Below are 12,447 nucleotides of genomic sequence, written 5' to 3' on the forward strand. Positions count from 1 at the left end.
CATATCGATCATGCACATATAACATAAGATGGGGAACACGTAGGCACATACAACATGGCAAAATTTACTTTTCCACAAGACGAATATCGCCATCCTTTTTACGTACTATAACAATAGGACTGACCCATTCAGAAGAGTCCGTGGGGGGTGATTACAGCTTCTGACACCAATTTGTTCAGTAACTTTTGAAGTTTTGTTCTTACAGATAATGCATAAGGTCTGGGTTTATGAGATATTGGTATGGCATGTGGCTTTAACTTGATCTTGTGCTCAAAATCAGAAATAGTTCCTATTTTGGATTGAACTACATCTGGATAAGCTTTTACAATATCTTTAATCTCTTCAATATTTTCTGAAGTAATAATCCCGCTTGTGTTGCAACAGTTTAACTACTACTGGAATGTCAGATCCTGGAATTAAGATAAGACCCAGTTTTTCTAGATCTTGCCAGACAATAATCAATTTACCTTTAAGGGCTACATAAATGTTTGTCAAGGCTTGCCTTCCCAGACACTCAAGTGTTTCAACAACAAAATGCCAACCTGGTGACATCTTGGTCCCCATATGTTTTGGGATTATCATCTGTTAGAAACAAAGCATTAGAGTCACCCTAATGTTAGGGATATAAGACATCGGAAACAACATGAATGGGAGCACCATAATCAGCCATAATTTGAAAAGTGATACCCCCAACTCTTGCTTCACAGATAGGTCCTTTGACAGACTTCTAATCACCCTCAGCAATGTCTAAGGTAAGAACCACTTTGGAGTGATCATGTGTGCTATAAGAAATAGATGAGTCTGTATCAACAGTATGTACATGAGCGTTATCTTTTCCACTATGGACTCCCTGAAAATGCCCAATCTTATGACATTTGGTACTCATTTTGCTTAAGGCTGGGCAACCTATGAAGTTACTTAAGTGAAACTTCGAACCACATCTGAAGCAAATCCCAAAATCCTTCTTTTGTACATATTTGTTGTTTTTCTCCCTAAAAGATAAAGCATTAACCGTATCAGATTCTTGTATCACATTTACAGAATGATTATTTTAATCATTTCCCATTCTTTCAGGGGAAATAATTGATCTTTCAATTGCAATGGCTAAATGTATAACCTCTGTTAGAGTGGGATCTCTGCAACTTAATAGACATTCTTGAATTTTCTTAGACTTGCAGCCAAATACAAATTGATCTCTTATGCTAGTTTCTAATGTGATACCAAAATTACAGTTAGATGCAGAATGACAAAGAGCAGATACACAGTCTTCTACAGACTCTTCTGAACTCCGATTCCTTTTAGAGAAGTTGAATCGTTCTAAAAGTACACTGGGTTGTTCAGTAAACTTCTTTTCAAGCCTCGAAATGTTCTCAACATATTCATTCCAGCCGTACCAATCTGTAGATGGTATTATTTTGGGTACCTTTCCCAAAACTTGCTGCCCTTCAGTGCCCAAATTATTGAAGATTATTGCGACCTTTCTTATCAGAGAACACTTTTCTGCTTCAAAAGCAACCAAATAACTTTCAAAAACTTTGAAACATTGTTTCCACGCTAAAGGAGGTTTACCAGGTAACCGTAGAAAAGGCTGTAAGTGAACAAGTTGTGCTAAGTTGCTCATGGTGGGTTACAAAGGAGGACAGGCTCAGCAATTACATTTTATGATGTAACAAATGTTGTTGTTTCTTGAAAAGGCAATATCTTGTTTGTAAATCAATCCTTCCAATTACATTTAAGTTCAACTTTCAAATAAATAAAATAAGATCCCCTAGAGGTCAAAATAATAAACAACATGTTACCTGAAAGTCACGAAATACATTTCTTTTGCAGTCTGAGCGTGAAGAGATGAAGAGCGATGATCCCCAAAGTGGATGCTAAGGCGGTTGCAGGGAAAGCGTTGTAGGAACTGAAAGTCTGAGCGCGGGTGCTGGCTTGTGAGTGGTTGTTGTCAGGGCAATACCTACGCTGGCGTGTAGTGCGCGTCAAACAGGCTTGGTGAATGACTAACCTGATGACATATCAGCGGGCCCTGAGGATTAGGAAATGAAAGAAAGCAGCACAATCTCTGTTCCGAATCCAGTGAAACAGAGTAGCGAAATGCTGGCAGATATGTAGCAGAGGTCACAAAGACCAAAGAAAAATTCTGACTACCAAGACCTTGGAATTTGTAGAAAATTACGATGGGCTCCTTGAATGCACACGTCTATCGTCGCCAAATGAGGAGGCGGACAACATCAATATAGCAACTTCAGAGACAGTGTATATTATTAAAATAAATTATTAAAATATCATAGTCTTCATTAATGAAAATAATCAACCGATGTGCCGTGGATCCTCTCTCCATCAGTCCCCAACTCCAACTGCCAAAGCTGGAGTTGGCAACCATGGAGAAGGAACACAGAACATGGAGCCCAGCACAAACAAACAGAGAATGCAATGCTACATAAAAGCTAGCATGCACATGCACATCAATTAGTTAAGAGGGATGACAGACTATCTAACACCACCCCAGTAGCAGACCTCTACTTATGGTGAATTACATGGAATAATTAAATAGTTTATTAAACTTCGAAAGAGTGAGTGAAAATATTTGTATACATTTTAAATGTAAAACAAAAGGAAAAAATTGTCCCAAAATTAATAACTTAATTTTAAATGAAATCTTTAATTTAAATATTTATTTCAATTCAAATTATTTAGCTGAAGTTTAAACAAAAAATAAATTCTAAACAGTAAGAAATATTTTTATTATCCATTAATAATTATTAAAAACAAAGTACAGAATTGATTCAAAGCAATGTCATTATATTTTATTAATTTATGTTGCAATATTTATTTTGAAAATAATATTTTAGAACTAAATTATATATGTAATATTTTTAGATTATTTAGCATTAAATTATAAGTATGTATATGTTAAACTATTTTCAATAATTTAACAAAATATTTCCAATGCCAACCAGGCACCAGTGCCCCTTCCCTAAAACAAGACAAATGTTGATTGTAACCCAATTGGCAAGGGCTTTAGCACCTCTGTAAGTCCCTGGTAAATGGTACTGCTCGTATCCAGGGCATGGGTACTAAAGAGGGTCCCTAAGGACCGCAGCATACATTATGCCACCCTAAGGGAACCACACACAAACTGAATGCAGAATGAATTGCAGGATGTGTGAAATGGTGCAAACCATTCTAAAAACACAACATTGCACACACCTTGTGCAATGCCCACACACACAGCAAGTATGTCATCCCTACACCAGGCCTTTAGAGTCCTAAGACAGGGTGCATTACATTTAGGGCTCCCCGTTTTATGGTATTCATTTTTTTTAACATTTCCGTCTGTATTTATCCACATTTTTGGCCATTTTATTAGTATTTATTCATATTTATTTTGTGTTTTGAGAATAAATGCAGACTTAAAATGGTAGATTTCAACGTTTATTTAACTATTGCACATGCACTCATACACAGATGCCTTTCACATGTAAGCAAATTAAGAAGCCACATATAACAACTACATTGATGTATGTTAACATATGCCCGTATTAAAGGAAATCTCATCCTGTTTTTTAACTCTTCATGCTGTCTATCTGCTCAGCTGTTGCCTGGAATTTATGAAAGAGAGCATGGAGAGTCTTTCAAAAGAAGCACCATTTTCAGTATTTTTTCACTTTTAAAAATAAATACAGACAGGAAACACATTCTTTCCTGTCTGTATTTATCTGTTAAATATCAGTAAAACAGAAGCCTTAATTATATTAAATGTGAGGGCATATATGCCCCTGTGACACCTAGCTCCATTGCCAATTATCAGGAAGCCATTTTAAAGTCAAATACTGGGCACTGGTCATTATGAGTTCCCAGCTAAATAATGACTTCACTCTAGGCCCCTGGACATATGGCAACCATTTCACGCCTAACTGCGGGAATCACGGGACAAGGATAGCACATCCACACCGGCCTGATAGCCTCTTAAATGCAAGGATGGCAACATGGGACAGCTGTGATTCAGAATACATTGTAAACCTAAATATGTATGTTAACCACCCCCGTAACATGACTGCTATGTATCAAATGTTCACCCTGTACAACTATCCGCTATCTGTCTTGTAGCTACCCTTTTATGGGTCCGTTCCTAAACTGCACTGTATCCATATTTGTAATTTGTGTTTCAAATCAAGAAAAACTTAATAAAAACATAAAAAAATAATGGCTTCACTGAAAATAATGCTGTTTGGTATTAAACACCTTGTCTTAATGAATTCATACTGAGGTCAGTAACAGATTTATGAAGACATGCACGCGGAGGGCACCTTAGAGGTGCCTCCTGTAACCCTACTAGTAACCCTACTAGTCACATAGTGTGTTGGCTGACTAGTATCTTCTAGCCAGCCACCACAGATGAATGTCTGACCCCCTGTAAGGAAGAGACCGCACTTTCAGAGACCCGGACCAATGCCTGCTCGGCAGAAGGTGTTCCCACCTTCACCAGCAGGATGGCTAGTGAAATAGCATCTCAGGGCCAGAGGCTTCAAGTCTTTTGTTACCTTTAATATGTGATCCCAGGTAAGCCCCAGACTTGGGGAACGCCACCACGAGCACGGAGGCCCGTTTGGCACCAAAGCAGATGGGAAACTGGTTATTCAGGAGGCGTGTTTTAGTCACACCCCTAAGGTGGGCTACCTGAAGAGAAGAGTTTCACCATCTTGATTTTTTGATGAAATGGGAACTTCTGGGTCAGGGTAATGCCCACTCCCCACAGGAAGTGGACTTTTAGGGGGTTTAGTCTCCCTAATGGTAGGTAGCCCATTGGCTACTACCATAGACTCCCCTATACACCCCTACATTTAGTTCTCAGGTACTCAGATTCGACTTCCTGGGAACTGAAGTGCCAAACCCTGCCTGCTGCCTGTTCCTTGACAATTGCAAAGACCCAACTCGTTCTGTGGCTGGGCATCATCCCCAACATTTGGAGGGCTGCCCACTGGTGAAGGAGCCATCCCTTCGCATCTGCAAGCATCGACCGCATCCGTCCGGTTCACCGTGTTGCTAGAGCATCACATCAAGAGGAGGTCTTCGTGGCTATAGGAGGTCAGCTCTGTCTCTCTGATGTTTTGAGACGCTAGACCCTCCAGGATCTCCCCTGCACCAGTACCTGGGCACTTGCATCAGCCAAGGCTTGTTCTGCGCCAGCCCGGACACTACCGCCTTTGAAGACCTCCTGCCATCAAGGGACTTCAGGACATACAAGATCCACGACCAGAGTGGCCCTGCTGTTTTATTTTTCTTCCTTCTGCAAAACTGACTGACAACCGTGAGAGCCTCAAACCCCAGTGTCCAGTCACTCCTGACTGCGTTCCCTTTGGCCTAAGGTTTCCCCCCAGACTTGTCCCCAAGTCCCTCCTGGTCACCTCTGTTTCAGGTGCCCATTGACTTCGGCTGTGTAGCACTCAAGGATACCATCCCGACCAGTACCTCTACATACAGACACCCTACGGCAGGTAACCCAAAACTGCTGATGGTTCTTTGGACCAAGGCCCCCTAGCACCTTAAGTCCAAAAGGGCAACCCAGAACTTAATCAATCAATCGGGTGACTTGTAAAGTGTGACTACTCACCAGTAGGGGTCTCAAGGCACTTGAGGGGGTGGGGGAGCCCCAGTCTGTCGAGGGTTCAACGGTTGTCGAAGCGCCAGGTCTTGAGGTCCTTCCTGAATTTGGGCAGTGACGGTGATTGCCTGAGGTGGAGAGGTAGGGTGATCCAGGTCTTTGCTGCGAGGTAGGAGAAGGACCTTCCTCTGGCTGTGGTCCTGCGGATGCGTGGGACAGAGGCCATGGCCAGATGGGTGGCGGTATCTGTTTGCTGGTTTTTTTCCTCCCATAGGAGAACATCACCACGTTCAAGGCTCATACCTCAAAAAATGTTTAAAATGCAGCCCATCATCCCCAATGATCCTTTTAGTATATCCCATATTTGAGCATTTTACTGGTTTTTTTTGTAAAATCGATAACATCGAAAGTAGTTAAAGTATTCTAAAGATCTTGGTGTATAAAATCATAAAAATCTACTTTATTTCTATTCCGACCGCCATAATTTCAGTTGCATCTGAATGCAAAGATCCAACTCCTAAATGACTTCATGGAGACCAGTAACATACTGTGTGTATTCATCAGATTTAAAAATAGAATGAGGAAACAAGTATGAGAGTCATACTTTAATTTACGTTTCAGAACGAATACAATGCAAATGCAAATTAGCTAAAGACACCTAAAAAGAAAAATCTATTGGATTTTAATTCAATAACTTATAATGTAAATAGAGCAAGACATGAATCTTTATGTGCGTATACATTACCTTAGAGGCTGTTGAATGGAACATATTTCGGACACCTTTACACATTTCAAACAGTAACTGTCCGACACCTTCCGTCTTCTCTGGGTTCTTTTCAAGGTCAATAAATATGAAATTAAAAAGTGCATTCTGCTCAGGAACCTAAAAAATAAAAATGAATTCTTGATTTAATTTATAGCAGTTTGGGTGGAAATAGAGGAATGAGTTAAAGTAAAATGCAAGCCAGAGCAATTCCAGTCAAGGAAATGCGATGTCTGTGCCACTGGTTTACTTACAGGTCCAAATCATAAAAAGTTTAAATCGACCTACTATAATGCACTTGACCTATAAACCGGTCTCTAATGGTGTCATCCTGAGCAAATATTTTATTTCACTGAGTCACTGTTTTCTTTATCACATACAAGAGCGCCTTCAATTATGTGAGTTCAGCATGTCTGCTATTTAAAAAGCTCTTTTTTGTTTGATTTGATAGACAAAAATGTAGCTCCACGTATAATACAAGTTTAACCTACATAAATGGTACAGTGACCCTTGACCTGCCTCTTAGTTTATTAATAGCACTGACATCGGGGCGGTGGCAGGAATATTTCACAGTTCATATTTAATAATTCTCCTTTTAATAAATATATTGTTAAAGCATGATGTAGTATAGCGCACTGTCATTTACAGGCTGTCATTTTCCATTGAAATGGCCAACAAACCCCACTGGCCTGCAGTTTTACTGGTAAAACTATATAGGGTAACAAACAACGTATGCAAATCGGGTTTCAGCAAATACTTATATTTACACATTAACAAGTACAGTATTATGATTTGTTTTGGTACGATTAAAATCTGTATTTCTGGCTCACTTAAGAATTACAAAAATGTAATTTCCTAACTACTGAAATATATGTTGTACAGTTGTGTACAAGCTATGTAAATGTGTGCCCAGCACATTTGTCAGAAAGCTCACTTTAAAATGTTACTGCAATGTTAACCATTCGACAAACTTTCAAATGGATCTGCTAAACTTAAGAAAATGGTTTAGATTGTGGTTTAAGGATTAACTACAATGTATATTTACCAATTACAGTCAACGTGCAAGATCAGCCTAACAGAAAGATACAATGTATTCAGGTGTACAAGATATATCTATCAACTATATTTAAGAAAGCTTCAAATATCTGTAATATGTCTGAGGTCCACAAGAAATAAATACATCATCAGAATACACATTTCAAGTTACACTCTCAGGAGCGATTTAAAAAAGTTTCAGCACGCCTCAAGAAACACAATGTTGAAACTACTGAGCGATAACTGCAGCAGAAATACCAAACAGAGATACATTTGCAGAACCCAAAGACAGCTTCCACTGGATTACAGCATTAATAAGAGCTACATTACTAAATAGTGTAGCTCTTTTTTAAGAGGTCTCCAGAGAGATGCCCATTGGATGTAATGCCACAATATACTCACTTTTCTCATCAGGAAAGCAAAACTTTCTGCTGCAAAGTTCCTGATGTGTGTTTTTTTGTGGGCAAGAAGTGTACTGTACAACCTGTGAATAAAACATATATTGATAAAATAAGAAACATTGGACTATGCTCTTAGATTAAACATGGTTACACAACAAAGATAATTTTTACTGTGGTTGCTGTAAGCAAAATTCCTAACAAGCAATTAATTTTTCAAGTGGTGTCATCTTTGTGAAAGTCCTTAGAAAAAGCATAGGACCTCAAGAGGACCACTGAGCAGTATGACAGCATGGTAAGGAGCCGCTACAAACCAGAGCTCATAGGTGCTCTTTATCGTGCACATACTTTACAAACAAAAATATTCCACAACAAAGAAACTGAATACGGTTTCATAAATACATTAGACTTGTTGCTACCCCCTTGTACGTGACTCAGACACTTGGAAATTTTAATTTGGATTTAATACAGAGAGCATATCTTGCAGTATTAATCAAAGCATTATTTTGTGGGCGTCTTTCAAACAAGGACAGTGGGAGAATAAAACCACACATGAAGTAACCCTATGAACGGCTGATAGGAGGGGACTTCGGAGAAATTTACCAGGTCAGTGAGAATTTCTGCTGCAAGTGTATTTCTTTACAAATTATTTTGCAATTTTTTGGTCCTTGGTAGATGGTTCGGAATGCATATTATTACTTCTTTATATAAGTTGGGCTTTTGTTGATGGACTCAGAATGTTTGAGGGGTACGAGCAAAATAAGCTTGAATAAAATCACCAAATATTTAAGCGAATACAATTCAAGGACTAGGTAAAAGCTGCAATATGTTGCTCCTGGGGCAGCAGGATTATCTGAACTCTAGATTGAAAAAGATGCATCTTCAGGGATTTTCTGAATTTGAAGTAGTAATGTTCAAGTCTCAGGTGGTTGGATAGAGCGTTCCAGATGGAGGTACACTGGAAAGGGAGCAGCCTTTATTCTTTTTATAATTAAATTGGTGAGGTGACAACTTTATTATAAGGTTAATAAAATGTTATTCAAAGGTTAATTATTAGCATCATATGCAATTTAATTAATATATGATTTTATTTGGTGTGTGTCACTCACTATCTTACTCCACACATTTTGAATCATAGAATTCTCTTTATTTATTCACTGAAAACAGCAGAATAAAGAATCTGGCATACTCCTTTTTAGGTCTCGGCCTGCGAAGGCTGCGCTTGTGCAGTCTCGCTGGCGAGATCTTATGTCTCTAGTATGGGACTTAAACAAGCCAGCTCTTCTCCATTGGCTGGCTTCCTAAACGGCAGCCAGCCATTGGAGAAGACCTTTACCTGTCACTCTAAGCCCCGTCCGTTTAGGATTGAGGGGCGTGATTTTTCCTGTCCTTTCTCTTGTGACGTCTTCAGGAAAAAACACGCCCCCCCATCACGCTGCCTGCACGCCCAAGTCGGTTCTCTGATTGGCTGACAACTACCAAATAAACACTACCATTGATGTTCCTTATTAACCAATTAGAGGGCCGACTGGCGTGTGCAGGCAGCGTGAGCAGACAGGCATATGAGCAGAGCGAAAAAACGCCCTCGGTAATATCGAAAAAGTTCAGCTGTAGAGCTGCATAGTCCGCTCAGCCCCTGTTTACAGAACCCTCGGCCGAGCGCCCAGCCCATTTCCTGGGAAGTCTGCTGAAAGAATACCCGGTGAGCCCGGGTAATCCAATGGAGGCTGGCAGTGGTAAGGAGCCGCCGAGGCCGGGCTCTAATTGCCAGAGCACTGCGGCGAAGTTTGGGCTGTTTAAAGAGCAATTAGCCCACGCGGGCATGTCTTGGAGGCACACATCCTCCTCTGGAAAAGTTTTGGATTGCTTTTTGTCGCCTCCTCAGTGAGGAGCGGTGAGATGAGGGCACGACTTCAAAAGCTGCGGTTCCTCCACATTGACACCGGGCAAGGCACGGCAAACAAGGTAGGGTTTCTGCTCGGTTCGGTGATTTGAGGAAGGCGGATAGATCCTTTTCACGGCAGAGAAACCGCAGGAACTCTGTTTGTGCTACCACCCCGTGCCTGATCCTGGCATTCTCTTTACCAGCTCTTACATGCCCGGGAAGTCACACGTGAAACCAGAACATCGCGGCAGGTAGCTTTGAAAGTGAAGTGCTGCATTGAATGGTCTGGTTCTTTCATGGTCCTCCTGCGTTCGGTTCTGGTTTCTGCAGACGCTTTCTCAGTGTTTGAACACCGCATCGAAATATTTGGAGGGAGTTGACTGAGTACCGATGCATACAATGGAAGGACTGTAATATTGTATGCTGCTGCTAAGAGCGTTGGATTGCCTGACGTTTGCAAGATGTTTGGGGCTGATTGTTTTTACGCCGGCGGCATATCTGAAATTGGGAATTTCTAGGTGCACCCGGAGGATAGGTTTGAATGTTATTGTTGAAGTGGCTGATTGCCATTCGCGACACCTTCACCTAGTCACCTAGTCCTGACTTTTTGGATAACAACGTTTTGTACGTTGGGAATTTTTGTTCATGCTGTCAAATTCGAAAAGTGAAACTAAAAGACCCAGAATTCAACGTGCGCTTTGCCAAAAAGCCTGGACTGGCTAAAGGTGCCACACGTGACATGGGCCCGCTTGACGGTTGTCAGTGGCTGTACAGATAATGTCTGCGTCAAGCGTAAATGCACTGTGACTAGTTGGACTGTGATTTATAAATTGTACTGCTGTTCCACTTAAGTAGCTCATTGGTTGGTTTAACATTCCATTACGCTGCAGAGTATGCAGATTGCAGGGGCTGCATGACTCTACATTTTGATTGTATGTCCTTAAAGCTCCTTTTACTTTTTATAATTTTGTGTATCCTAAACACAATTTGGAATTCAAAATGCAGGCGTGAAAGTTTTCACTGGGGGTTAGGAAGTAAGATGTCTGGGGTGGAGTGGCTCTCCAGCTGCTGTGCCTCCAAGACATATGCATGATAGAATATCTGCACTATAAAGACATTACCAAATGTAATTAATAATTTTGCGTTTAGCATGCCATTAATATGTATTACGTTGCAAACCGGAAGCTGTTATTGTTTACAACGAATGACCGCCGAAATTGAAGAAATGTTTTCTTGAGCACTGCAATAGATGCAAATTGAGGCAAGATGTCTTTTCCTTAAGTTTCCCTTGTTTTATTATTATGGATGTTGACCCTGTAGCATATTAGAAATGAAGCGTTGTTATTCTTCTATCATTGGTTTTTATTTTTGACTCTTAAATTGCTGTCGTCTTGCACACCGAACTGATGGCATGACCACATCCATCGGAGCAGCAGGATTTTTTTTACAGATGTTTCTATCACACCGTCACACTTCAGCCTTTTTCCGCCAGGTTTCGGGGGACGCTCTTTTATTTTCTTTCATTAGGTTTTCTTATTTCCTTCCTGCAAAAAAGTAAAATTTTCCAAAGTGGGTATTTTAAGCAAAACATATCTACTTTAAGGGTTTTCAGATTTTAAGTCCTTGAAATGTAAAAATAGAAGTGGACGTATGCTGCACCAGAGTACCTGCTTGTCATTCCTCTGTTCCCTGGTTGTGATCGTTTTTCTTGCCTCTGTTCCCTAGTTGTGCTCGCTTTTCTTGCCTCTGCCCCCTGGTTGTGCTCGTTTTTCTTGCCTCTGTTCCCTGATTGTGATCGTTTTTCTTGCCTCTGTGTGTGTGTGTGTGTGTGTGTGTGTGTGTGTGGGGGGGGGGCGCTCTGTGTGTGTGTGTGGCGCTCTGTGTGTGTGGCGCGCTGTGTGTGTGTGTGTGTGTGGTGCTCTGTCTGTGTGTGTGGTGCTCTGTCTGTGTGTGGTGCTCTGTCTGTGTGTGTGGTGCTCTGTCTGTGTGTGTGGCGCTGTGTGTGTGTGTGGCGCTGTGTGTGTGTGTGGCGCTGTGTGTGTGTGTGTGTGGCGCTGTGTGTGTGGCGCTGTGTGTGTGGCGCTGTGTGTGTGGCGGTCTGTGTGTGTTTGTGTGTGGCGCTCTGTGTGTGTGGCACTCTGTGTGGCGCTCTGTGTGTGTGGCGCGCTGTGTGTGCGTGTGTGTTGCGCTATGTGTGTGTGTGGTGCTCTGTGTGTGTGGCGCTCTGTGTGTGTGTGTGGCGCTGTGTGTGTGTGTGTGTGTGGTGCTGTGTGTGTGTGTGTGTGTGTGTGTGGTGCTGTGTGTGTGTGTGGCTCTGTGTGTGTGTGTGTGTGTGGCTCTGTGTGTGTGTGTGTGTGTGGCGCTCTGTGTGTGTGTGTGTGTGTGGCGCTCTGTGTGTGTGTGTGTGTGTGTGTGGCGCTGTGTGTGTGTGTGTGTGTGTGGCGCTGTGTGTGTGTGTGTGTGTGGCGCTGTGTGTGTGTGTGGCTCTGTGTGTGTGTGTGTGTGTGTGGCTCTGTGTGTGTGTGTGTGTGTGTGTGGCTCTGTGTGTGTGTGTGTGTGTGGCGCTCTGTGTGTGTGTGGCGCTCTGTGTGTGTGGCGCTCTGTGTGTGTGTGGCGCTCTGTGTGTGTGTGGCGCTCTGTGTGTGTGGGGCGCTCTGTGTGTGTGGGGCGCTCTGTGTGTGGGGCGCTCTGTGTGTGGGGCGCTCTGTGTGTGGGGCGCTCTGTGTGTGGGGCGCTCTGTGTGTGGGGCGCTCTGTGT

The 12,447-nt window shown here is 41.9% G+C and overlaps 1 protein-coding gene across 2 annotated transcripts in view; it reads right to left on the bottom strand.

Moving 5' to 3' along the window:
• UTP20 (UTP20 small subunit processome component) overlaps positions 1 to 12,447 on the bottom strand; it is a 1,109,880-nt gene that overhangs the window by 989,588 nt on the left and 107,845 nt on the right. For both annotated transcript variants that reach the window (XM_078675325.1, XM_078675316.1), the window contains exons 6-7: positions 7,809 to 7,890; positions 6,354 to 6,491 (exon numbers count right to left, since the gene is read on the bottom strand). In XM_078675325.1, the coding sequence (XP_078531451.1) occupies positions 6,354 to 6,491; positions 7,809 to 7,890 (220 nt within the window). The remainder of the gene's footprint in view (positions 1 to 6,353; positions 6,492 to 7,808; positions 7,891 to 12,447) is intronic.

Source organism: Lissotriton helveticus, chromosome 1_1 (assembly GCF_964261635.1).
Source record: "Lissotriton helveticus chromosome 1_1, aLisHel1.1, whole genome shotgun sequence".
In the NCBI taxonomy this organism is placed as follows: Eukaryota; Metazoa; Chordata; class Amphibia; order Caudata; family Salamandridae; genus Lissotriton; species Lissotriton helveticus.